We start from the raw sequence: 24822 nt of genomic DNA on the forward strand, positions 1-24822 counted from the left end.
AGGGGTGGGCCTACGGCAACTGTCCCGTTAAATAGGTAAGAGGTATTGTGGGTAACAAGAAGCAGGACAGAGTTAACACAACGGGTTAGAATTCTCCCCGTGGCACTGTGGGAAGGGCTAGCACTTCCGGCTTTCGGTCTGCGACTTCGGACTACGGGGCCGCCCCTTTGCCGCGGTGCCTGGTGGGATGCGAGGCCTGACCTTGCTGCCTAGCAGCCTCTGCTGCGCAACCCATCTTTATCCATGTCCCTTGACCCTCGCACGTTAGCCAATGAACACACAAGATGGATTACGACACCACCTGTACCTGCAGGAGCCAATCAGGAAGCTGCAAGGGCCAAGGACGACCAATTATTATTAACAACTTCGCCGCCGGGCGGAGTCGAAAGAGAGACGCCTTCGGGAATGGGGCTGAGGTATTACGTCAATGGGCGGTGCAAAGTGACAGCACAGACCAATGGTGGGTGAGCCCCGGAACCCGCGGCATCGCGAGCCAATCGGCGTGGGCTCCCCAAGCCAATGGGAAGGGCAGGGAGGTGTGCTGTGACCAGTCTGCGAGTGGGAACCAACAGAAAAGGACGTTCCAAAGAGGTGGGTGGGACTCTCATCCATGACTCCAATAGTAAGGCCAGACCCTGAAGCTGGTGGGAGGACCTCAAGGCCCTCTAAACCAATGGGCTAGGTGGGGCGGGGCGACGGTGGCGGCGGCGGCGGCAGCGGGTTCGGTTGCGCGTGGCCCACGGGGTGGGAGCGGAGCCCGGACCGGGAGGAGGCGCTACCGCGCGTAAGAATTGGGGTTCTGAGCGGGGGGGGCCTGGGGGGTGTTGGCTGGAGACTCGGCCTGGAGCCTGCGGGCCTTGACCTCTGCCCTCTGACCTTTCCCCTTTCAGGCGACCATGGGGAACGTATTGGCCGCTAGCTCGCCGCCCGCAGGGCCGCCGCCGCCGCCTGCGCCTCCCCTCGTGGGACTGCCGCCACCTCCGCCCTCTCCTCCCGGCTTCACGTTGCCGCCACTCGGGGGCGGCCTGGGCGCTGGAGCTGGCACAGGTCGAGGTTCCGAACGGACCCCCGGGACTGCGGCTGCCAGCTCTGGAGGGACCGGGGACGATGGGGCCTGCGGCTGCCTGCCCAACCCGGGCACGTTCGAGGAGTGCCACCGGAAGTGCAAGGGTGAGGGGCTGGGGGCCTGGCAGGGGTGTGATGGCCCGGATCTCGGGGGAAGGAGGAGCGCACTGAGGACCTTGGGAATTGGCACGGACCATTGGAATCACTTAACAGAGCGTTAGGAGTTGACGTTGGGATCCAATAGTGGAACGTTGAACCTGGGGCTTAGAATGATGGGATCAAATGATGGAACCTCAGGATGGAATGCCAGAGCGGTACAGAAAAACCTTAAGGACCTCATGTGCCCCAGGAATCGGCCAAGCCAGCCTTATGTGATCGGGAGGGAAACCGAGGCCCAAGGTCACAGTGTCAGCAATGGGTCATTGGAGGTGGAACCCAAGGCTTCTGGATCCTGGCTTGGAGTAATTGTGGTAGTGAAAGTGGTGGTGGGTTATTGAGCACTGTTCTGGCATTCAGTGTGTGTTAACTCATTAAATCCTTGCAGTATTTCTATGTGGTGAGCATCTTCAACTAACAGATACGTTTGACATGGATAAAATAACTTGACTAAGGTCACACAAGTAGTAGATGGTGGCACTGGAATTTGGATGCAGGCAAAGGCCTTGGTCCTGAGCCCATCCTCTGGGCAATTCTGCCTCTTCCCTGGATGAGGTGCTTTGTGCAGTGTGCTGGTTGTGGGTTCCTGGAGAAGGGAGAGTAGGGACTATAGGGAAGAAAGGGATGAGAGATGGGGTGTGTGTGTTGAAGTGTGACAGCATTTTTCTCTCCTTCAGAGCTGTTTCCTATTCAGATGGAAGGTGTCAAGCTCACAGTCAACAAAGGGTTGAGTAATCATTTCCAGGTGAGCCTTTCTGGTGCCATTATCCTTCAGAGGTCGTTCCAGCCATCCCTCTGCATCTGCACATACAGTCTTTTAACTCCTCCTTAAAGAACTGGGCTCCTTGATACTTAAAGACACCAGAGACAGTGCCAGGCTTACCACTCAATTTGGGGGCAGTGGTAGGGTTTAGGGACCCACCCCCACAACCAACATCCGGGCAGGGATGAAGTACCAGGTATGCCCCCACACATCCCTTCTCTTGAGTGTCTAATCTAGTGAGGCCACACCTCCCAGTCTTCATCCCCTGCCTTGCCCAGAGACGCCCTGACAGGGAAGTCAGATTGGCAAGCATCCCCCATCCCAGGCTGCAGGGGAGCTGACCTGGAAGTGGGCTCAGCTGGGTTCCCTGGGGAGTGGCCCACAGGCTCATCACCACAGCCCTCCCTCTTCTTCCAGGTGAACCACACAGTAGCCCTCAGCACAATTGGGGAGTCCAACTACCACTTCGGGGTCACATATGTGGGGACGAAGCAGCTGAGTCCCACAGAGGTGAGGTACCTTTTGCCATTCATTCATTGTATCTTTCTTCTAACAAATAATGTAGCCAGTCAGTGGAAGAAAGCTTTGTCAGTAGGAGACTGGGCTGCTGGTGGCATGGGGAGGTGGGAACTGGGTCTTTCCAGGGTGCATTGAAACCTGGGTCATTCCTTCATCCTGACCCCCACTTCTCTGGGTGAGTCTGAGGACAGCAGGGTCACCAGACAGTGATGACCCAGAGTGGGCAGGGCTGAGCTGCAGATCATGCAGGGCTTTGAAGGCCAAGCCGGGCATTTGAACTTTCACTAGGGGGCACTAGAGAGCCACGGAAAGATTTAAAGGAGGGGAAGATGCCGTGATACTAGTGCTTTGGTAATAGCATTTCTCAGGCTTTCTGCGGAGGCTGGGTTAGAAGAGTGAAGGCAAAACTGGAAGTCCAGAAGGAGGCTGGGGCAGGACACAGGTGGAGTTGGGGGGCTAAATTAGGTTTTTGCTTGTGTTAACTATGTCCATGCAATAAACTTATTTATTCAGCAAACCTTCAGGGCACCCCTCCATGTCCTGCCCATCTCTGTGCTGGGTGGTCCTGGGGACACAGCGGTGACTGAAACAGCCCTGGGGGCTCACAGCCTAGTGGAGAAAGAGAATAAGCTTGTCCCCAGAGAGGAGCAGTCCAGGGAGAATAGGACCGAAATGGGGAAACCCAAAGGCTGAGCCCAGAGGAGAGCCTAACTCAGCCTAGGTGGTCTTAGAGGGCTTCCTGGAGGAGAGGACCTCATTCTAGGCTTTCCAATCCTAGGCTTCTCACCAGAACCCATCATGCATGTGCATCCATGATGTTAGGCCTCTCACCTCTAACCCTGCCCTCTGCCCCACAGGCATTCCCCGTGCTGGTGGGTGACATGGACAATAGTGGCAGCCTCAATGCTCAGGTCATTCATCAGCTGGGCCCTGGCCTCAGGTCCAAGATGGCCATCCAGGTGAGTGGAAGGATGGAGTCGGCGACTGCCCCCAGCCACCCTGAGCCCCAGGCTGCCCTTGGGTGTTGAAACCAAGAACTCAAGGGACAGTGTGACCAAACAAACTGAAACATCAGTCTGGAGCAGAGAAGGGCTTATCGCAAAGATCAAGCGAGGACTGTGGGTGGCTAGTTCTCTGCAGACCAAACTCCCCCTTAGTTTTCAGGGAGTGAATGCGTGAAGTCACTCAGTCGTGTCCGACTCTTTGCGACCCTGTGGGCTGGACCCTGCCAGGCTCCTCCGTCCATGGGATTTTCCAGGCAAGAATACTGGAGTGGGTTGCTTTTTCCTCCTCCAGAGGATATTCCCGACCCAGGGAATATCCCGACTCAGGTCTCCCGCATGGCGGGCAGACTCTTTACCGTCTAAGCCACCAGGGAATCCCGGTTTTCAGGGAAGGGCTTTTAAAGGCAGGTTGGGGGCAGGGTGCTGCAGGATGTGTGGCTTTCTTCTGGTTGGTCAGTGGTGAGGCCATAGGGTGGTGTGCCAGGAGTCTTGTGCTCAGCTGGAAGTTCCCATCCTCCTGGGTGGAGGCCCTGGCATGTCCTTGACAGGAGCTAGGATTCCACCGTACGGCACTGTTGTGCTGTGCTTACTCACTCAGTTGGGTCCGACTTTTTTCGACCCTTTGGATTGTAGCCAGTGAGGCTACTCTGTCCATGGGATTTTTCAGACAACTTTTCAGAATACTGGAGTGGGTTGCCATTTCCTCCTCCAGGGGAATCTTCCTGACCCAGGGATCAAACCCGTCTCTCTTGTGGCTCCTGCATTGCAGGCAGGTTCTTCACCTGCTGAGCCCTAAGAGAAGCCCTCGTGGCGCTATTGTGTGACTGTTAGCGGATTGCTTTTCCTTTCTTTCTGCTTTCCCTCTCTTCTCTGATGAGTAAATGGATCTGCCCTCAGGGAAGGTCTAGGAGGTTGAAGCCTTTTTCCTACAGAAGAGAAGGGGAGGCCACTGAAAGGCCCTTTGTACCCCGGCAGGCCCCATGGGGTCCTGCTCAATTTCACCCTCATACTTGGCCCTCCCCCCACAGACCCAGCAGTCGAAGTTTGTGAACTGGCAGGTGGATGGGGAGTACCGGGGTTCCGACTTCACAGCAGCCGTCACTTTGGGGAACCCAGACGTTCTGGTGGGTTCAGGTAAGAGGCACAGGGCTTGGAAGGTGGTCAGACCCCATGCCCAGCAAATCCATTTCTCCCTCCGACCATCCTTTTCTGCCGTCCAAGAAATGGTCAGGGGCAGGCGTGACTTCAGAACACAGAGCATCAATCGGGCCCCGTAGTCTTATAGGGGAAACAATAGGTTCAAGTCCCAGCTCTGCCACTGGCTTCACTGCAGTTGGGTGGGGGGTGGCGCTTCCACCACCCTCATGGGCCTCGGCTTCCTCATCTGTTAAAACTGGATTGCCTCACAGAGTTGTCGAGCAGGTCACATGTGGAAAGTCTCAAATGGGGTTAGGCATGTGACGGGTCCCAAGGAAAGGAGCTGCTGCATTACTCGTGGGGCTCTGGGGTTGCTTGGGGGCACAGAGCTGACCCCAAGGCAGGCGAAGTCCACGTGCAGCTGAGGGGAGGCAAGTCAGTCTGAGATGGAGGGCAACAAGGAAGATTCCTGTTTGGGTTGGCTGGGAGCAAGGACCTGCTGACTAATGTCTGTACTTCTGGTCTCTCCTCTCTGCTTCCCCCTTTTTTATTTTTGTCTCTGGGCATCTGCCTTTGATTTCTCTACATTGATCTGATGTTTCTTGACTATGAGTCATATATTCCATGTCCAGAGGATATGGTGGTGAACTAAGGAAAACTAAGTCTGGCTTCTGGGCATTCTAGTGGTGATTTTTATATTATGTATATTAAGGGAGGCATGGTAAGTCACTTCGGTCTTCTTGAACTCTTTGTGACCCCATGGACTGTAGCCCACCATGCTCCTCTGTCCATGGGAGAGTCCAGGCAAGAATACTAGAGTGGGTTGCCGTGGCCTTCTCCAGGGATCTTCCCAACCCAGGGATCAAACCCAGGTGTCTTATATCTCCTGCATTGGCACGCAGGTTCTTTATCACTGGCGCCACCTGGGAAGCCCCTGGAACCTTCCATTCTAGAGACACAAGTAAAGCAGATGGGTGATGGAGCCCTATGGAAAGATGGTGGCGTCGGGAGGGGCTGGTGGAGTCTTGAGAGAAGGCCTCATTACGTAGGTTATACCTGAACCAAGACTGAAGGATGTGAGGGAAGGTGTCAAGCAGATATATGGAAAAAGAGCTTTTCAGCTGGAAGGAACAAGTGCAAAAGCCCTGAGGTACGACCCTTCACTGGAACATTGAGGAGGACTGGAGCTATAACAAATGAGGAAGGAGGGCAAGTGGTAGAAGTCAGGATGGCAGGGCTGAAACTTAAAGCTCTGGAGAGCTTCTGAGTCTGAGGCCACGAGAGGATTTTGAAAGGGACAGGATCATCCGACGTAGCTTCTGACAGGACCTCTTGTGCTGACGTGTGGAGACTGGGCCACAAGGGGGCAGCGGAGGTCTGCGGGGGGCGGGGGGGTCTGTATTCGCTGCTGGATTTGGTGTGGGAGATAAGAGGGAGGTCAGAGTTGAGAGGTCAGCTTTTTTTTTGGCTTGACCCACCGGAAGGGTTGAGTTGGTGATTCCGGATTCTTGTGCCTGCTGTTAGCTCTGTCAGGAAGAGCAGGCTCTTGGGCAGCGAGTGCAGCATGAAGGCGGGAAGCCAGGACACTTGGGTGCCCAGCACCTGGAACCGTGCTGGCAACAGAGTAGACGCTCAGAAGATAGCGCACAAAGGAGTGAGCAGCAGTCACCGCAGGTCCTATTTCCCACCTGGTGCCCTTCGCCAGGCCCTCAGCATACTGTGTGCACCCAGACCTCCATCCAGTCACTCGAGCCATTAGGGACTGGCTCGTGGAATCCTTCACAGCCCTGTGGGGTGGTGCTGTCGTCATCCCCATCTGATTGAGGCCCAGAGAGGGCAAGTACTTCCCCCAGGACACACAGCGAGGCCACCTCCAGAGTCCACGGCACCAGGCCCCCCCGCCCCTGCAAACACTCACCAGCATCGGCCTTTCATGCTTCTCAACACTGGCTTCTAGGTCTCTCTTCCCTGGAGCCCAAGGCCACCGGTGACACTCCCATCTCTTAGTCCCTATGGATGTCCCTTCCTTCCCTCAAGCACCGATCAGAACTTCTGGGCCCAGGGCAGTACTGAGTATAGGAGTAGTTACTCATGTAATTACTCATGACCACTGACAGCTGGGCTCCACCCATTCTGAGCCTCGGTTTCCCCGTCCATCTCAAAGGCACAATCACAGCAAGAGGACCTTGGTGAAGGAATCAATGGGCGGACCCGTCAGCCCCTTGTGGGGCCAGACACAGCTAGTTAGGGTTCACTGTGGGATGGGTCTCTGGGCCGCCCCACAACAGGCAGAGGGATCAGGGTTCTCACACGTGAGGAAGGCAAGGCCTGGGGTGAAATCAGCCCCTCCCGGGGCTTGCCCAGTGAGGATGCAGAGGGCCTGGTGTTAGAATCATGGTTGAGGCCTAACGAGGAGCCCGTGGACTTACCTGGTCCCCTCCCCTGACCTCAGCTCCTCCTCTGGGGCCTCAGCTTCATTCTGAGTACCCTGAGTATGTGCCCACCTTGGGACACACACAGCCCCTCCCTGCCCTCACGGGCTCCCGGGCCAGTAGCCGAGACACTTGCCTTGCAACAAACAATCACACAGTGACTGTGTTACTCTTGGGAGAAAGCCTACTCGAGAGAGGTCCAGGTTGCTGTGAGAGCTTGTAACAGGAGGGCCCAGCTCACCTGGAGTGATGAGGACAGTGTCTCTAAAGGCCAGTGTCTAGACCGAGGAGGGTGAAGAGAAGGGCAGCGCTCCCAGAGGAAGGCTGCACGGCCAAAGCATGCAGGGAGCGCGCCATGGGGAAGGCAGGAAGCTTTTCTGTCAGGCTCCAGCCAAGAGCCCGCTGGGTACCCCCTCCCCAGAGAGCCAGGTGTGGCCCCAGCCCCGCAGGTTTCAGGAAAGCCGCACTCTGCCCCTTGTCCGAGGCCACCTCTTTGTTTTCATACCTATTATGGTGTTCTTTTCCTTCTCGTGGAGTTTTCAACTCAGTTGGTTCTTCACGGCCACTCCAGGCACTCCATCCTAAAGGAGATCAGTCCTGGGTGTTCATTGGAAGGACTGATGTTGAAGCTGAAACTCCAGTACTCTGGCCACCTGATGCAAAGAGCTGACTCATTTGAAAAGACTCTGATGCTGGGAAGGATTGAAGGCAGGAGGAGAAGGGGATGACAGAGAAAGAGATGGTTGGATGGCATCACTGACTCAATGGAGATAACTTTGAGTAGACTCCAGAAGTTGGTGATAGACAGGGAGTGCTGTGGTCCATGGGGTTGTGAAGTCAGACACGACCGAGTGACTGAACTGAACTCCAGGCACTGTGGAATGACCCCTGGTTGAGAGCCACTGGCCTTGACAATGCCAGTGACTTGGGGAGCTCCTGGGTATGGGGGAGCTGGGTCTAGACACAAGTGAGAGGGAAAAATAGCAGGCTAAGGAAATGGAGGATGAGATGGTTGGATGGCATCACTGACTCAGTGAACATGAGTTTGCATAAACTCCAGGAGTTGGTGATGATGGACAGGAAAGCCTGGCGTGGTGCAGTCCATGGGGTCGTAAAGAGTCGGGCATGACTCAGCAACTGAACTAAACTGAACTGAAGGAGATGGAGATGCTAGAAAGGGCAGGATGTTCAAGAAAAAGGCCTGTGAGGAGATGAGCACTGTTCAAGGACTTATGAAGCTCTCGGAGGAAGTCTGTTTGAAAGCTGGGGATGAACCACAGGGGGCCTTGCACCCGTGTCCTAAGAAGCCAGAGTGTCCTTGATGCTGGGGTGTCATGGTAGGCTCTGAGCAGGGGGAGCAGGGTCGGGTGTGTGCTTTAACAAGATCCCTCTGTGTGTGAAGCTGCTTGGAGAGGATGAGGCTGGGGCAGGAGGCCAAGGAGGAGGGTAGGGCTTGGGAAGCAGAGGGTGAGGCAAGCCAAGGAGATGGAAGGTGGGAGAGGAGTTCAGGGTCTCGAAGCCCTCAGTCTAAACCATGACCAGAGACTCTTGAGTTGAAGTCCCTGTGTGACCCTGATGGTCACTTTTCTCTCTGTGGGCCCGAGACTCCCCTTCCCTTGGGACAGTGGCTGCTCTTGTCCAGAGGTGTGCTGGTCATGCTTTAACAACCAGCTGGCGAAGGAGGGCCCAGGAGGTGGGTCAGTGTCCCCCACTCCCGGGGAGAAGCCAGCTCCAACCTGCCCTGACCGCAGCCGCCCCCAGGACACCTCCTGGACCCTGGCCAGCAGCCCTCCACCCCCCACGCCCCCAGTGGCCCCCCCTGCCTGGGCGTGCCTGAAGATGTGAGCAGGTCCCATCCTGTCCTCCCGGCCTGTCCCGCTCCCTCAGGCCAGTCCCCACTCGCTGCCTCTGATCTCTGTCCAGGGAAGCATCCTCACGTCTCTGGTTCACACCTCGTACTCCTGTCCCCGAGGCTTGTCCCACCCCCAGCTCTGCGCTTTCCCTGTCGTTGCCTGTCCCCGCCTCCTTCCCTCCTGCCCCATTCCCTCCTGCCCCATCCTGGCTGGGTGTCCATCTCTAAGCTCTCCTCACCGGTCCTCACTTGCCCCGTCCTTCAGGCTGGGCATCTTCGGGTCCCGCCATCCGCCTCCATTTCTGATCGCTCCCCCGTCTCTACAGAGGTGACTCTTGCTTTCCGGTTCTCCGTCATCACTCCCTCTGCGGCCCCCACTGCCTCTCTTCCTCCCTGGCCCTTCCCCTCCGCAGTGATCACCGCTGTGGTGTCCACCCTCCTGGGCTCTCAAAGACAGACAGTCTCAGTCCTTGGCTCGAGGAATTCAGCCCGGCGGTGGAGTGGGCGGTTAGCAAACACTGAGGGGCCCTCAGAGCCATCCTTCCTGCCGAGGGGCCCGTGTCTGTGACGGCCGGACCCTGTGTGCTGAGCACACCCTGGGCACGCCGCACCTGCATCCAGCCCTCTGCTCTTCCTCACAGCCTCACGAGGTGTCCCATTTACAGTGGCCCTTGGTTGCCCCAGCAGCAAGTGCTGGGGCTGGGATTTGAACCCAGGCTGTCTGGCTCCCTGAAGTGTGCTGTCACCGCCGTGGCGGCAGGGTGGCTCGAAGCCTGGGCTCAGGAGATGGGGAGGCCTGGATTCCACCCCTGACGTGTCCTGTGACCACGTGGGAGTGACGTGACTCCTCAGCCCCTGCAGCCTCCTGTTCAGGGAGGTGAATGCAGAGGTGATGAGTTCCCAGAGGGCGTGGGGGGCTGACCTCAGAGCCCTGTGAACGGCTCCCCAAGGAGCCCAAGTGGGGGGGCCCGAGGAAGTGGGAGTCCAGTCTGGTGCCCTGACCAGGTGGAAACTAACCACCAAGCTCAGAAGTCATCACTGCACCTCTCGCCTGCAGGAATCCTCGTGGCCCACTACCTCCAGAGCATCACGCCGTGTCTGGCCCTGGGCGGAGAGCTGGTCTACCACCGGCGGCCCGGGGAGGAGGGCACTGTCATGTCACTAGCTGGGAAGTATACATGTGAGCCTGGGGGCCTGGCGTCCTGGGACTGAGGGAGGAGGGGCTGGGGGCTGGATTCCTGGGTCTGAGGGGAGAGGGGGAAGACCTGGGCCCCTGGTTGCCCAGACCCCCTTGGTAACCTGCCTGCCCTCTTCCAGTGAACAACTGGTTGGCGACAGTAACACTGGGCCAGGCGGGCATGCATGCAACGTACTACCACAAAGCCAGTGACCAGGTGAGCCCGTCTGGGGACTGGCTGGCTGGGTATGGAGTGCCCAGACTGGCATGCCTGAGAGTCCGGCCTAGGAGGCTGACTCGTGTGTGTTGCCCTGGCCCCTCCAGCTGCAGGTGGGTGTGGAGTTCGAGGCCAGCACAAGGATGCAGGACACAAGTGTCTCCTTCGGGTACCAGCTGGACCTGCCCAAGGCCAACCTCCTCTTCAAAGGTACAGACCTCCCTTTGCTTACGTGAGAAACAAGAGGTGACTGGGCTCTGAGTGGGGTACAGGCCAGAGGAGATGGAAGAGGGCAGCATGCCGGGCTCCAAATTACCCAGGAATGCTTGTTCAGACGGTGGGTGGGTGCCTGGGCCCCGAGCTTTGCGGGGACCATCCCCCCCCCGCCCCAGCCAGCAGCCCTCTAGCGGTCTGCACACATGGCCCTTGCTTTTCCTTTTCTCATGCATGGAAGGCAATTTGGAGTGAGCTGGCCTTGCCCCTCTGTCTCACCTTAGGGAGGCTGCCTGGTCACAGCCAGACCCACAGCCTTCCCCCAGGATGACTGACTCTCATCTTAAGTTCCTCCTTGCGCTTCAGTGGCTCTCGGGTTTGGGGTGTGGAGACCACCCCAGAAAGGCCACTTCAGCGGCCCTGGTTCAAGGCTTCTGAAGGCAGCCAGGGGAAGTCCCTGGTGGTCCAGTGGTCTCACTCTTAACTGCTGAGGGCCTGGGTTCGATCCCTGGTCAGGGAACTAAAATCCCACAAGCCATGCAGTGTGGCCAAAAAAATTTTTAAAACAAAAGTAGCCAGGAGGCCCAGGGAGAAGGGTTTGTTTTGCCTCTGAAACCCGCCTTAAGCTCTCCCTCTGCAGTCAGCCCCGGGCCTGAGGCTGCATTTGGACTGCAGCTTGCCTGCTTCCCTTCAATGAGTCCTAGAGATTTCAGTCTGATTCAGCAGATACTTAGCACCTGCCCTGGCCCAGCTGGGGACACAGCAGTGACCAGCGCCTCCCCCACCCAGGGCTCACAGTGGCAGGGACAGGCCCATTCACAGAGAGCAGCGCCTGGTGTGGACAAGACTGGGATTGGGAGGGTGGTCCACGGGGTGGCTGAGGGCTTCCGGAGGGGACGGGTCGCAGAGCTCGGAGCTGAAGTGCTTGGGGGTGTGAAGAGGGTCAGGGTGGTGAGGACAGCACAGCCAGCGGTCTGGCTGGTGGCGTCTGGTGTGTCGGGTGAGGCTCTTCACACAACTGTCCACCCACAGGCTCTGTGGACAGCAACTGGATCGTGGGCGCCACGCTGGAGAAGAAGCTCCCGCCGCTGCCCCTGACGCTGGCCCTCGGGGCCTTCCTGAATCACCGAAAGAACAAGTTCCAGTGCGGCTTCGGCCTCACCATTGGCTGAGCCCCCGCAGGCCCTGCCTTCCTCGCCCTTTCTCCTTCTGATCCCACCTCCCCCTCCCCCTGCCACGGAGGGGAGACCTGAGCCCCCCTCCCCCTCCCTTCCCTCCCTCCTCGGGGGTCAGGGGGCAGCGGAAAGGAGGGGACCCAGCACCCCAGCAGCTGAGGGGGGATTCTCCGAAGGACGGGCACGGCAGGATGTGGAGGACAAGGGGCCGCGTGCCCAGTGGGCTTGGGGTCCAGGAAGCGATTCTGGAGTCGAGGGGCCTACGGGATTCTGAGCACCAAGGGCAGAGGCGGTCAGACAACCTCAGGGAGGTGTTGGGGTGTCCCCGTCCCCCGAAATGGCCAAATGGGCCCAGCCCCAAGGGGGCAGCAAGGAGAGGTGCGTCCCCAGTCACCCTGCCCGTGCCCGCTTTCCCATCCACCCCTCAGTATAAATCATGTTTATAAGTTATGGAAGAACCGGGACATTTTACAAAAAAAATAAAAAATAACAAAAAATATACATAGGAAAAAAAAAAAATGGGAGGCCTCTGTTTTCCTCTGTGTCTGTGGCCCATTTGGTCCGGCCCTGACCTCCCACAGTGGCCCATAGCGGGCAAGGGAATCCAGCCTGGTCACTGGCCAGAGCCCAGACCAGAGAGGGGAAGGGCCTGGCCCAGGATCACACAGCTGCCCGACGAGGACATCACAGGCCTTCCCTCCCTGGGAGGGTGTGGTCTGTGGTTACTCAGCCTGGCCTGGCCAGCGAGGCTGCAGAAGACTGTCCCCATGAACTGAAGCGGGTGTGGGGAGGCAGCGAGCTGGGACTGGGGTCTTTCCAGGTTCTAAAAGGGGCAGGGGATGAAGGGGTGTTAAGACTTGATTATAATAGAAGGTCAAAGCTTTCAAGAAACTTCAAGGCGCATTTGAACACTTGGAAAGAGTTTGGAATCATTTACTTCTCCTGGAGTCGGGGAGGGGTGGGCTGGAGTCTGACTCATGGGCAGGGAGAGAGGGTTGGGGGCGTCAGTTCTGCACACCTAGGGCTCAGGCAAGCTGACATCACTTGCCCCTCTCCAGACGGGAACTGAAAGTTCATCTCACTCACACAGTGTCTGGGCAGGGAGGCTGCTGGCCCGTGATGACCCCTTATAGCCCAAAGAAGCCACTCCACCCACTCCCTGCCAGCGCCTTTTGAGGCCAGAGCAGACAGGCTGACTGCAACCCAGGATGGACTGGCATTGGGGCTCCCTGGGACCAGGCATCCAGCCTACCCCACCCCAGGGAATCCAGTAGTCCTCACCTCCTTAAAGGGCCAGGAGTGAATCCCAGCCCCTCCAGTTCTTCCAGGGTGACTTTACTGTCCACCTCAACTCTGAATCTCCTCTTGAAAGAGGAAAGTGGGCAAAGCGGACTCCATCTTGGCTGCGGGACTCCCATTTTAGACTGATTGTGAACTTTGGACTACATGCCTGGGTGCTCTCCCAGTGGACTTTGAGCTATGTGCCCGGTATCTATGGAAACAACATACTAACTGAAAAACAGACCCCCTGGATAAAAGGACTCCAGGACTCGTACCTAGACTTCCCATCACCGAGAAGAGTGTACCAATCTACCCCAGAGCAAAACAAATTATCTCCACAATACCTATTGATATATGTTAGCCTAATTAGCTGTCTGGACTAATATATGAATCATGGTTTAGCCCCTTTACATTATCCAGGCTAGTTTCGAGGAATTTGGGGATGTAGGCTTGAGCACGTACACTTATGGTATGGTATATAAGGTTGTCACAAAAACTGGCCAGGTCCTTGGCTAAGAGGAGACTCTGCCTTGGGCCCGCCAGTATAATAAACTGCACTCCACTATTTGCCTTGTCGTGAGTGAGTTTGCTTCCCAGAGAGCATGGCTTCAACATTTTTGGTGCATTGGTCTGGAAGCTCCTCACTTGGAGGTGACAAGTCCCATTTGGGGCTCCTCAAATTCTCGGTGATTCAAGCCGGGGCCTTGCGGCTTGAATCACGTAGAGAGGGCAGGGTGCCTCGCCCCTCTGGAATGATTCTGCCTTTCAACACCCAGACCTCTCACGTTAGCAAGTAGTGGACGGCAGTGAGGGAACTGAGCGCTCAGGTAAGGAGGGTCCCACCCAGTAGGGTGGAAGAGGGGGCCTGATGAACCCCCTGGGAGGGATTAGAGAAGTGCGTGGACCTGTTGGTGACTGATGTATGAGGGTGACTGCGATCGTCGGGTACAGGTTGACGGACGTGACAAGGCTTTAAGGGAGGCTCTATTGTGAATGTCATTTAGGAGGTGGTGTCTCGGGAAAAATTATTACCAGGCAATTGCAAGAGGGTTACTGAGGGAAGAAACTTGGTCTCTGTGTACACCTATTTGCCCTCCCCCAGGAGGTGTCCCATCTGCTGTGAAAGTCTCAATCCTCTCAAGCTTGTTAAGGTAGAGAAAGGGAAATACATAAGTGAGTACAAAAAAGTGAGGCTTTTCCGGAGATAGCCTGGGATGTGGGTTATTTTAACTCACCTGTGCTTTTGTCCACACCTGATCAAGCTCACCAAGGCAGAGAAGGCATTTAAAGTTTGGGGAGAAGTGGTCCTAGACAAAGTGATATTCTGGTTCAAGCGCATAAAACAACAGGAGAAAGCACGCCGGACTCCCCCTATCCCTCCGGGACTTGGCAGGTAAAGCCCTTTTCAATCCTATCAGGGAAGAAGCTGAGTGGCAATTTAAGTGCTTCACTGAGTGGAAATATCAGAAGTATTTGGGGTACCGGAAACTCCACTAGCAGGAGAAGGAACAATCCTGGAAAGGTAGGCAAAATGGAAGGAAACGGATCCAAGGCAGCTAACTATCCTGGACAATATGATCAAAAGTTTCAAAAAGGGGTTCAGAGGAGACTATGGGGTAAAAATGACACCTGGCCGGCTACGCACCCTCTGCAAGGTCGAATGGCCTGCTTATGGGAGTTGGCTGGCCACCAGAGGGCACAATGGACTTGAAAATAATAAAAGCAGTCTCTGCGACAGTCATGGGAAATCCTGGACACCCAGACCAGTTCCCATACATAGACTCCTGGCTAGAGCTGGCCCAAGATCCCCCACCATGGGCATGACTTTATATTCAAAATGGAGAAGGAAAAAGGCACAGAAACGAACTGATGATAAAAAAGAGATTCTACAGGATCCAAATGAGGAACTTCCTCGCCCACTGTACTAGATGATGAACCCGCCCTCAAATGTGTCGGCCAGGGGCCTTAACAGCCACCAGGCCGAGGCCACAGGACATTCAAGCACCACCCCTGTCCCCGGCCCTTCCTTCAGCCCCCCAGAGGTCATAGAGCCGCCACCCCAGCAGGCTCCAACCCCAGCAGGAGGGAACCCTGGATACCGCCCTCCGGATTCAGCTCCTGCCACAGAGGCACGACATAAGCTCTACCCGCCGCCCCCACCCCCAGTGAGTCCCGTTGAAACAGGGGAGGGGAACACTGGAATTAAACAAAGACTGTGCTCTGCTAAGGAGTTAGAAGAAAAGACACATTTCAGAATTCCCTTAGGGAAGTCCAGCAGGCCCCCATACAGGGGAAAGACAGTAATTATCACCAGGCTCCCAAGGCCGACTACTACCAGCTATTTTCGTCTACTGATATATTGAACTGGCAAAAATATACACCACCAAAAAATATATATATATATATGCCACCATATTCAGAGGAGCCACAGGGCATGATTAGACTGATGGAAACCATTTTTTGTACCCACCAACCAACATGGGATGATATTACCCAATTATTAACTTCCCTCTTCAGTATCGAACAGCGGTACAGAATTCTTACTGAAGCAAAGAAATGGCTGCTAGAAATGGTTCCAGAAGGGACTGTAAACCCACAGAGGTGGGTGGAACAAACCCTTCCCAGTGATAGACCTAATTGGGACTATAATACAGATGAGGGGCGAAACCAATTAGACAGATACCGTACAGCCATTCTACAGGGAGTAAAAAGGGGAGCCCGCAGACCAATGGATATGGCAAAACCTGCCGTAGTAGTACAATGAGGGACTGAGCCCCCTTCTGAATTTTATGAAATACTGTGTGAGGGCTTATAGACTCCATACACCGATCGACACCAAGGCCGGGGCTCCCACATGTTTGTAAACTCAGCATTTGTGTCACAGGCTTATCCTGATATTAAAAGAAAGCTCCAGAAGCTGGATGGAGTATTAACAATGTCCAGCTCCCAACTAATTGAAATTGCAAACAAAGTATTCAGAAATAGAGATACAGAAGCCAAGAAAGAAACTGAAAAAAGATGGAGGACAATAAGAGAGCAGACCAGAGATTTGCAATGCTAGCCACGGCCTTGGGAAAGCCTTCTGGGCTGCCCGTGAAAGCCCTTCCCTCCTGGAGAGGAGACCAATCCCTCAGGAGACCCCCATGAAAGCCTAGACCCATGTTACAATCCAATCAGTGTGCCCGGTGCCGAGGGTTTGGCCACTGGAAAAACGAATGTCCTAAAACCGCTCAAAACCAGGAATCAACCAGTACAGTGGTAGGCCTTGACAGCCTACAGACCAAACAGGGATGCCGGGGCTCAGAGACACAGGTCCACAAGAGCCCATGGTAACATTAAAAGTAGGGGGACCGTCTTATTGACTTCATGGTGGATACTGGAGCAGGATTGTCGGTAGTAACTGAGCCCGTGGCACCGCTCTCAAAAAAGTCACTGCCATAATTGGGATATCTGGAAAGGAAATGATTAAACAATTCTGTAAGCCCCGAAAGTGCCAAATGGCCGGGGGGCGCACCAAGTGACCCATGAGTTCTTATATATCCTTGAATGCCCAGTACCTCTACTGGGAAGAGATCTATCTCTAAACTGGGGGCACAAGTGAGCTTTTCCCCCCACAAATGCCCCGCTTTGCACATGGGCCCAGCTACTTACTTACTCTCCCTCTCAGTTACCCCACAAGATGAATGGAGGTTACATGAATATACTGAGAAGAGACTAGAGGGGATGAATGGCCGGGGGGAAACACTGGCTCAACAACTTCCCGAGATCTGGGCAGAAGGAAACCCCCCTGGGCTCGCCAAACACCACACTCCAATAATAACACAACTTAACCCAGTGCCACCCGGGTTAGAAATGCCAGCATCCATTGCCCCGGAGGCTCGTCTCGGCATACTGCCACATATAAATAGACTGAAACAGGCTGGCATCCTGATTAATGCCAATCAGAATGGAATACACCAATCCTACCAGTTAAAAAGGAAGGGGGACAGGACTATAGGCCAATACAAGATTTAAGGCTGATCAGCCAAGCTGCCATGACCCCGCACCCCACAGTCCCAAGCCGATATACCTTACTCAGCCTCCTCCCTCCAAGTGCAAAAGTTCTATACCTGTCTGGACTTAAAAGATGCCTTTTTCTGTATATGCCTAGCCCAGGTATCACAACCAATTTTTGCTTTCGAGTGGGAAGACTCAACAGGGGGCGCCAAACAACAACTAACCTGGACTTACCTCCCCCAAGGGTTTAAAAATTCTCTAACCATTTTTGAAGAAGCCCTGGCTTCGGACTTAGGTGCGTTTCAGCCAGAAAAGTTTGGTTGTTGGCTGCTGCAATATGTGGACGATCTGCTCCTGGCCTCTGAGAGTAAGGATGATTGCTGGGAAGGAACCAAGGCCTTGCTGGGATTGCTGATGGAGGCTGGTTACCGGGTTTCGAAAAAAAAGGCTCAGATCTGCAAGGAGGAGGTGAGGTATTTGGGATTTGTTCTAAAGGGGGGGCACAAGGCTGTTGGGCCAGTCCAGCGCCATGCCTCTATCTGTGATGGAGGGGCTCGCATGGTAGGTATCACCTCTACGGAGGGGTGACATACCTAGCTTATGGGATTTTTTGCATCAGGTAAGACAACAAAAATCAAGTATAGAATGGCTTTAGACATACTTACTGCAGCACAGAGAGGAACCTGTGCCATACTTATGGCTGAACGTTGTGTATACATTCCGGATCTATCTGGCAATGTAACGGCTGCTTTGGGTGGCATGAGGGACCAAGTAAAAGCAATGTCAGATGAAAATATTCCCCCTGGACCTCATCCTATCTTGGGTAAAGGGTGATTGGTGGAAAACTGTGCTTACTGTTATTATAGTCATTTTAATCGTTCTGTTATGTGGACCTTGCATTTTACAATGTGTTGTTAACTTTGTATCCCAGAGACTATCCTCACTTTCCCAGATCAGCATTAGGAGGCCTAGGGTACAATATATTCCTATGAGTGATGCTCCCACTGAGAGTTAGGAGCATCAAGAGGGACGAATGAAAGTGGAAAATGGGCAAAGCGGACTCCATCTTGGCTGCGGGACCCCATTTTAGACTTATTGTAAACTTTGGACCGCATGCCTGAGTGTTCTCCCAGTGGACTTTGAACTATGTGGCCAGAATCTATAGAAAAAACATACCAACTGAAAAACAGACCCCCCGGATAAAAGGACTCCAGGACTTGTACCTGGACTTTCTGTCGCTGAAAAGAATATACTAATCTACCCCAGAACAAAACAAATTGTTATCTCCACAAAAACTATTGATATATGTTAGCCTAATTAGCTGTCTGGACTAATGATATATGAATCATGGTTTAGCCCCTTTACATTATCCAGGCTAGTTTCCAGGAATTCGGGGAGGAGGGTTTGAGCACGTACACTTACGGTATATAAGGTTGTCACAAAAACTGGCCGGGTCCTTGGCTAAGAGGAGACTCTGCCTTGGGCCCGCTGGTGTAATAAATTGCACTCCACTATTTGCGTTGTCCCTCTGAGTGAGTTTGCTTCCCGGAGAGCAGAGAGCGTGGCTACAACACCCTCAATTAAGGATGCCCATCTGTGAAACAGCTGGGGTTCCTGAACAGGGCTGCAAGGGAGGGAGGGACAGGAGTGTTCACTGTGGCCCGGCACAGAAGTGAAGTCCAACACAGGGCCACTGTTTGCCAGCTAACCCTACTTATTCTCGGTACACACATAGCCTGTTGCTTCACCGAATGACAGTGTTAAGTGAAGTTGCTCAGTCATGTCCCACTCTTTGCGATGGTGTTGAGTGCAACTCTTTTCCCGGTTTTGTGGACCAAGAAGCTGGATGTTCAGAGAGGCTAGGTCGTTGGCTCAAGGTCACACAGCTGACAACTGGCAGGGCCTGGATTCAAGCCTGAGCAGTTTGGTTCCTGAATCCACAGTCCTAAGCAGACAACACACATGCTTCAAGCCCAGAGAAAGGAACAATACACAGTTGGGGAGAAATGCTGGATTTTCAGGTCTCAAGAGAGGCACTCTCCTGTGCCCAAGGTAACAGCCCAAGAGGGAGCTCATGTTAAAGTCCAGATTGCACTCTCAAAGCCTGGGCTTTTAGCAGATACCTTACACTGTTCCCAGAACTCCTATCCCATTTCTATCTGGGCCGGCTAGCTCCTTTCCCCCTCCCTACCCAGAGACCCAACCCCCTCCTTCCTCTAACCAGGGATTTCAGGCCCCCAGTCCTTTCCCCAAATTCTATTCATCCATCTGCTGGAAAAGAGAGGGGCAGGGGATGGGTACTGTGGGCAGTGGCCTGTCCCAGCCCTCACCAGCTCACCCACCCACCAGAATGGAGGAAGCCGCCTGAGTTACTGGGAGAGATGTCATCTTTTCACGGGGGCTGGGAGTGGGGGCTGCCAGGCCTCCAAGCCCCACCCCACCCCACTCCTGGCTGTGTGTGAAGGGGGAGGAGGGCCCACCTCGTGACCCGAGGGGGCTGGCCCAGCTTGCCCCAGCTCTGGAGGAGTGGGCGGGCCAGGGGGGAGTCCTATAATTGGACGAATCTGGGATCCGTGAGTCCCTACTCAACCCCGGAGGCGAAGGACGCGGTTTCCGGAGGCGAACGCGGTGAGAGGCAGAGCTGTGGGTACGGAGACTCGGGGCTTCTGTGGGGGACGGGCCGCGGGAGAGGTGAACGAGGTGACGGGTCCGACGCCGCCCCGGCCAGGACAGAAGCCGGAGCAGAGGCGGAGGGCAGAGGCAGGGAACCGGACCTAGAAGGGTGGGGAGCAGGCGCATCCCGTTGGGGCTGGAAGGTGGGTTCAGGGGAGCAGCTGGAGCTGCAGGAAAAACCAGACGAGACATGGCCAGGACCCACTAACTGTTACCGTCCTTTATTGAGCACCTACTGGGAGCCCACAATCATCCTAAGCTCTCCGTTAAGGGGAGGCTCCGGGGCGGCGGCATGGTAGCTAAAGCGTGGGTTGGAGGACTTTTTAAATGAGGATTAAATTAGCGAATATGTGGAAGACAGCGTTTAGATGTGAAGTTGGAGCTGAGAATGGGAAGATACGGTGAGGAATGGGAAGATACGGTGAGGAATGCGAGGTCGGAACTTTAGAAAGTCCAGCCGGGGCTTTCAGGGAACTCCGGGATGGAGGGGAGGGCCGGGTGAGTGGAATCTGAACCCTGGGAGAGGGATGGAATTTAGGCGGCGGCAGACCTGGGGATGGGGAGATAAGAGAAGACAATGAGGGAATGAAATAGACAATGAAGGGGCCGCTGGGTAAATATTTGGAATTGGGTTAGGATGTTGCTGGGATGCCAGGCTTTGAAGGCTAAGACCGGATGGGGCAGAGCTCTGAGGGGGAGGGGGGTTGCCCCCACGCCGGGGGTTGAGTGACACTTTCTCCCTCCTTCAGGTTGGCCAATCGCAAGCCAGAAGATGAAGGTTCTGTGGGTTGCCGTGGTGGTCGCGCTCCTGGCAGGTATGGGGGCGGGGCTTGCCCAGGTTATTTGCCCCACCGCCTCCCATCCAAAGCTTGCCCTCCTCCCGTCCGTGGGTCCTCCCTTCTGCTGGTCTATCTCCCCAGGTCTGAGGTCTCTCTGACATCCCTTGGTTCTGAGCTGCAGTTTTACTTTCTCTGAGCCTCAGTTTCCCCATCCTTAAAATGAGAGTTTCTCGTGCGCTGCTGTCAGGCAGATAGTGAGGAGCAGCTAAGTGTCAGCGGTGATTATTCTCTATTGGGGCTGTTTTATTCTCTATCACCCCAGCATGGCCGTACGCGGACCACACACAATCCATGCTTGTCAAGTGATTAAACAGGCTGGGCGTCTCTCCACCCCCTCCCCACCCCCCAGTGCTCTGGGAGCACCTCCTCTGTACCGGGTACTGTGTGCCTGGAGAGGGCGGAGGACCCTGACCGCCGTGAACTTGCTGTGTGCAGGATGCCAGGCGGATATGGAGGGAGAGCTGGGGCCCGAGGAGCCCCTGACTCCGGAGCAGCCCCGGGGGCAGGACAGCCAGCCTTGGGAGCAGGCGCTGGGCCGCTTCTGGGATTACCTGCGCTGGGTGCAGACCCTGTCTGACCAGGTGCAGGAGGAACTGCTCAACACCCAGGTCATTCAGGAACTGACGTGAGTGCCTCCGCCCTGGTCCCTGATCCCTCCGGTGGGCAGTGTGTTCGGGACCCCAGTCTCCTCTGATCTGGGTTTCTTTACCTTCCCATCACCAACACTTGGGGGAGGGGGTGTCTAGCCTCTGCTCATTTCTTGCTTTCTTTTCTCCTTGAGCTCCTGGCTTTCCCTCTCTCTGATCCTGTTCAGTCTTTCCTGTTTGGCACCTTCCTCTTCATCTCCCTCCATCACCCTAGCTCAGGATCCCTACCTCTTCTTTCCATTCGCGCCCTCTCGGCCCCCAGAGCGCTGATGGAGGAGACCATGAAGGAGGTGAAGGCCTACAGGGAGGAGCTGGAGGGACAACTGGGCCCCATGGCCCAGGAGACACAGGCCCGCGTGTCCAAGGAGCTGCAGGCAGCCCAGGCCCGGCTGGGCTCCGACATGGAGGACTTGCGGAACCGCCTGGCACAGTACCGAAGCGAGGTGCAGGCCATGCTGGGCCAGACCACCGAGGAGCTGCGGGCCCGCATGGCCTCCCACCTGCGCAAGCTGCGCAAGCGGCTGCTCCGCGACGCCGACGACCTGAAGAAGCGCCTGGCCGTCTACCAAGCGGGGGCCAGCGAAGGCGCCGAGCGCAGCGTGAGCGCCATCCGCGAGCGCCTCGGGCCCCTGGTGGAGCAGGGCCAATCGCGGGCCGCCACCCTGAGCACCGTGGCCGGCCAGCCGCTGCTGGAGCGCGCCGAGGCCTGGCGCCAGAAGCTGCACGGGCGCCTGGAGGAGGTGGGCGTCCGGGCCCAGGACCGCCTGGACAAGATGCGCCAGCAGCTAGAGGAGGTGCGCGCCAAGGTCGAGGAGCAGGGCAACCAGATGCGCCTGCAGGCCGAGGCCTTCCAGGCCCGCCTCAGGAGCTGGTTCGAGCCCCTGGTGGAAGACATGCAGCGCCAGTGGGCCGGGCTGGTGGAGAAGGTGCAGTTGGCTCTGCGCCCCAGCCCCACCTCTCCGCCCAGCGAGAATCATTGAGCGCCCGGGCATCGCCCTGGGGGGCCCCCCCAGCTCCCACCCCGAGCCTCCCGTGCCCCCAGCCTGCAGGGGGCCCTGCTCCTGCCCCAGCTGTCCTCTTGGTGGGCCCTAGATTAATAAAGATTCATCAAGCTTCATGGCAGCTGCTGGGCGTCAGTGTATGATTTGTCACAGCTCAAGCCTCAGTTTCACAGTTTTTCCCCTTGTTGACTCCACAGCACCCTGCCCCCTGAGCCTGTGTTTTGTCTCTTTTCTTTGTGTCTGTTTCCTTCTGTCCCCTTTTGGAGTTTCCCGGTGACTCAGTGGTAAATAATCCGTCTGCAGTGCAGAAGACTCAAGAGACATGGGTTTGATTCCTGGGTGGGGAAGATACCCTGGAGAAGGGAATGCAACCCACTCCAGTATTCTTACCTGGAGAGCCCCATAGACAGAGGAGCCTGGCGCAGGCTATGGTCCATAGGAAGTGACTTAGCACACAAGTCCCCTTTTAAGTCTTTCCCTTTTTCCTCCATCTCTACTCACAACTGCTCACTCTCTTCCTTGACTCTCATCGATTTGTGGCTGAGACAAGGTTCTGGAACAAATCCACCAGTGGGTTAAACCCTTCGGTTGCCCCTGACTACTCTGGGCAAAAAAAGCAACCTCGCTGAGCCTCGTTTGGCCTGGCTTCACAATATCTACCTCATGACTCAAAAGACTTCAGACCACTGCTGTGAATACTGAGCCATTTTCTGGACTTGCCTGGTGGTCCAGTAGTAAAGTATCCGCCTCCCAGTGTAGGGGACACGGGTTCCATCCCTGGTTGGGCAGCTAAGATCCCACATGGGAGGCTACTGAGCCTGCATGCTCCGGAACATGCCTTCTGCCAGAACAAAGCCCCAGTGTAGCTAAAAATGATAATTTTTTTAAATCAAGCCATTTTCAGTTCTTTATTTCCCACTCTTATTCTCCCGCCTGCCTTACCTGATTCTGCCTCCTTCCCGCCTCTGTCTCCATGCTGTTCTCCCTGAGACGTTTTGTTTTTCTGTCTTCCAGTTTACCCCCATCTTTTCTCTCTCCCTCTGGTTTTTCTTTCCTGTGTGTGTGTGTGTGTGCACACGTGCGCACGCGCGCGTGTATGTGCTCAGTTGTGTCTGACGCTTTGTGACTCCATGGGCTGTAGCCCGCCAGCCTCTGTCCATGGAATTTTCCAGGCAAGAACATTAGAGTGGGTTGTCATTTCTTCCTCCCGGGGATCTTCCCTACTTAGGAATCAAACCTGTGACTCTTGTTTTTCCCGCATTGACGAGCAGATTCCGTACCACTGCACCACCTGGGAAGCCCTCTCTTGCCCCTGGTGTGGCTTATTTCTTTTTTCCCTTCTTCATCTGGGTTTGCCCTCGCCACCATTTTGCAGCACATGCACCCTCTGCCTTTCACCCCTTCCTTCTCTCCTCCAAGCAGGTGATTGGTTTCTTATCTATCCTGACAAGCCTACTGGGTGCTGGGAACAGACTGCAGAGAGAGGCACACAGGGTCTGCAACAGGCCCCTGCTGTTTAGGGCTGGAGGAGCCGGTTGGAAATTGACACTCAGAGAAGCTTGGCTGGAGCCTGGAGGTGCCAACGCTGTCCTCTCCCATGCCCTTAGTTCTCCAAGGAGGGGAATAGGGCTCCCCACCACAGGGGACAGGCCAGGACTTGTATCTCCCAGGCTGACCTCTGCCTGCTTCAGCTCCAACACAATCTGCACTCCACTCCGAGTTTTCCCTGAAGTTGCCTTGTTTGTCCTGATGGAATCAAGCCCCTCCCCGCCACCAGATGCTTCACCCTTGGGACTGAGTTGGGGGTGGGGGGAGTTCTCTGGGGACTCAGAGGCAGGGGGCCTGGTCCCACCCACGTTTCCTGTTAACTCCGCTGACTCACTGTGTGTCCAGGGGCTGGGGCCGAGCCCCCTGAGCCTGTTTCCCCAGATGTCAGTCACGGCAGGGACATCAGCCATATTGTCCACTTGAAGACCTGAATCTTGAATTCTCCCTAATGAAGCCAGCTAAGCAGAGAGGGTGTCCCGCCTCACCGCAGCATGCCCCCCCCCCTGCCGCCCCTGGTTACTTTTGTGCAAGGAGGCTGACAGGGGGGTGCTGTGGGGGTGGAGGCTGACCCCAGCAGGAATCCAGAGGGACAGCCTACAGTCCAGGAAGGGGAGGGAAAAGATGAGGGACAAAGACGGGGAGGACAGTTAGCCTCTCACTGAGCCTCTCACTGAATGTTCTTGGCTGCGCCTCAGTTGCCCCATGTGTAAACAGAAACTCGAGGGCTGAGGTGAGGATGAGGCAGGCAGACTGCAGTGGTTGTTTGGTTCTCGCGGGATGGGGTGGGGAGCAGGGGGCATTTGGTGGACATGTGGGGAGCACTGGGGGCTCAGAGAGGAAGCAGATGGGCCCCCTGACAGGGATTGGCAGCACAGAGCTGGCTGGAGGGCTGTTGCAATCGTGCCCGGCAGTGTCTGTGCCTCGCTTTCACAACTACCCCCCTCTGCCCCAAGGCTGACACGTGGGTGTGGGGGCACGAGGCCAGCCAACCTGGAGTCTGGGGCCAGGGCCACCCTCTCCCAGCTGCCAGGGTTCACTAGCAGTCAAAGACAGCTGGGCGGAAGAGGGGGGAATGCCTTGGAAGGCAGCCCAGGGGGGATTGATGTGGTGGAAGGGAAGGGGGGTGG

At 55.8% G+C, this 24822-nt stretch overlaps 2 protein-coding genes across 5 annotated transcripts; both read left to right on the forward strand.

Annotated features, from left to right (window-relative positions):
• Nucleotides 1-600: 600 nt before the first annotated feature.
• TOMM40 (translocase of outer mitochondrial membrane 40) lies at nucleotides 601-12044 on the forward strand. Its single transcript, XM_043899443.1, has 10 exons — nucleotides 601-784; nucleotides 891-1170; nucleotides 1899-1966; nucleotides 2402-2494; nucleotides 3361-3462; nucleotides 4536-4641; nucleotides 9986-10108; nucleotides 10246-10322; nucleotides 10430-10532; nucleotides 11568-12044. Exons 2-10 carry the CDS (start codon nucleotides 897-899, stop codon nucleotides 11705-11707), a joined length of 1086 nt encoding a protein of 361 aa, XP_043755378.1. The 5' UTR covers nucleotides 601-784; nucleotides 891-896; the 3' UTR covers nucleotides 11708-12044.
• A 5273-nt stretch (nucleotides 12045-17317) lies between these two features.
• APOE (apolipoprotein E) lies at nucleotides 17318-22268 on the forward strand. 4 transcript variants are annotated; one of them, XM_043899447.1, is made up of 4 exons: nucleotides 17318-17455; nucleotides 20410-20475; nucleotides 20935-21124; nucleotides 21409-22268. In XM_043899447.1, the coding sequence occupies exons 2-4, from the start codon at nucleotides 20433-20435 to the stop codon at nucleotides 22124-22126; spliced, it is 951 nt and encodes a 316-aa protein (XP_043755382.1). In that variant the 5' UTR covers nucleotides 17318-17455; nucleotides 20410-20432; the 3' UTR covers nucleotides 22127-22268. The 4 variants fall into 4 exon arrangements, with proteins under 4 accessions (XP_043755382.1, XP_043755380.1, XP_043755379.1 ...); XM_043899445.1 differs by lacking the exon at nucleotides 17318-17455 and adding an exon at nucleotides 19523-19615; XM_043899444.1 differs by lacking the exon at nucleotides 17318-17455 and adding an exon at nucleotides 19540-19634.
• Nucleotides 22269-24822: the final 2554 nt, after the last annotated feature.

This window comes from Cervus elaphus, chromosome 4 (genome assembly GCF_910594005.1).
Source record: "Cervus elaphus chromosome 4, mCerEla1.1, whole genome shotgun sequence".
NCBI lineage: Eukaryota > Metazoa > Chordata > Mammalia > Artiodactyla > Cervidae > Cervus > Cervus elaphus.

What these genes read in the sequence shown, in the direction of transcription:
- APOE (XM_043899447.1), top strand. Translation starts at nt 20,433, where the DNA reads ATGAAGGTTCTGTGGGTTGCCGTGGTGGTCGCGCTCCTGGCAG. An exon ending in GGTGGTCGCGCTCCTGGCAG is followed by an intron (nt 20,476 to 20,934) that starts GTATGGGGGCGG and finishes TGCTGTGTGCAG; the next exon opens with GATGCCAGGCGGATATGGAG. An exon ending in CAGGTCATTCAGGAACTGAC is followed by an intron (nt 21,125 to 21,408) that starts GTGAGTGCCTCC and finishes CTCGGCCCCCAG; the next exon opens with AGCGCTGATGGAGGAGACCA.
- TOMM40 (XM_043899443.1), top strand. Translation starts at nt 897, where the DNA reads ATGGGGAACGTATTGGCCGCTAGCTCGCCGCCCGCAGGGCCGCCGCCG. An exon ending in AGCAGCTGAGTCCCACAGAG is followed by an intron (nt 2,495 to 3,360) that starts GTGAGGTACCTT and finishes TCTGCCCCACAG; the next exon opens with GCATTCCCCGTGCTGGTGGG. An exon ending in GGCCAACCTCCTCTTCAAAG is followed by an intron (nt 10,533 to 11,567) that starts GTACAGACCTCC and finishes GTCCACCCACAG; the next exon opens with GCTCTGTGGACAGCAACTGG.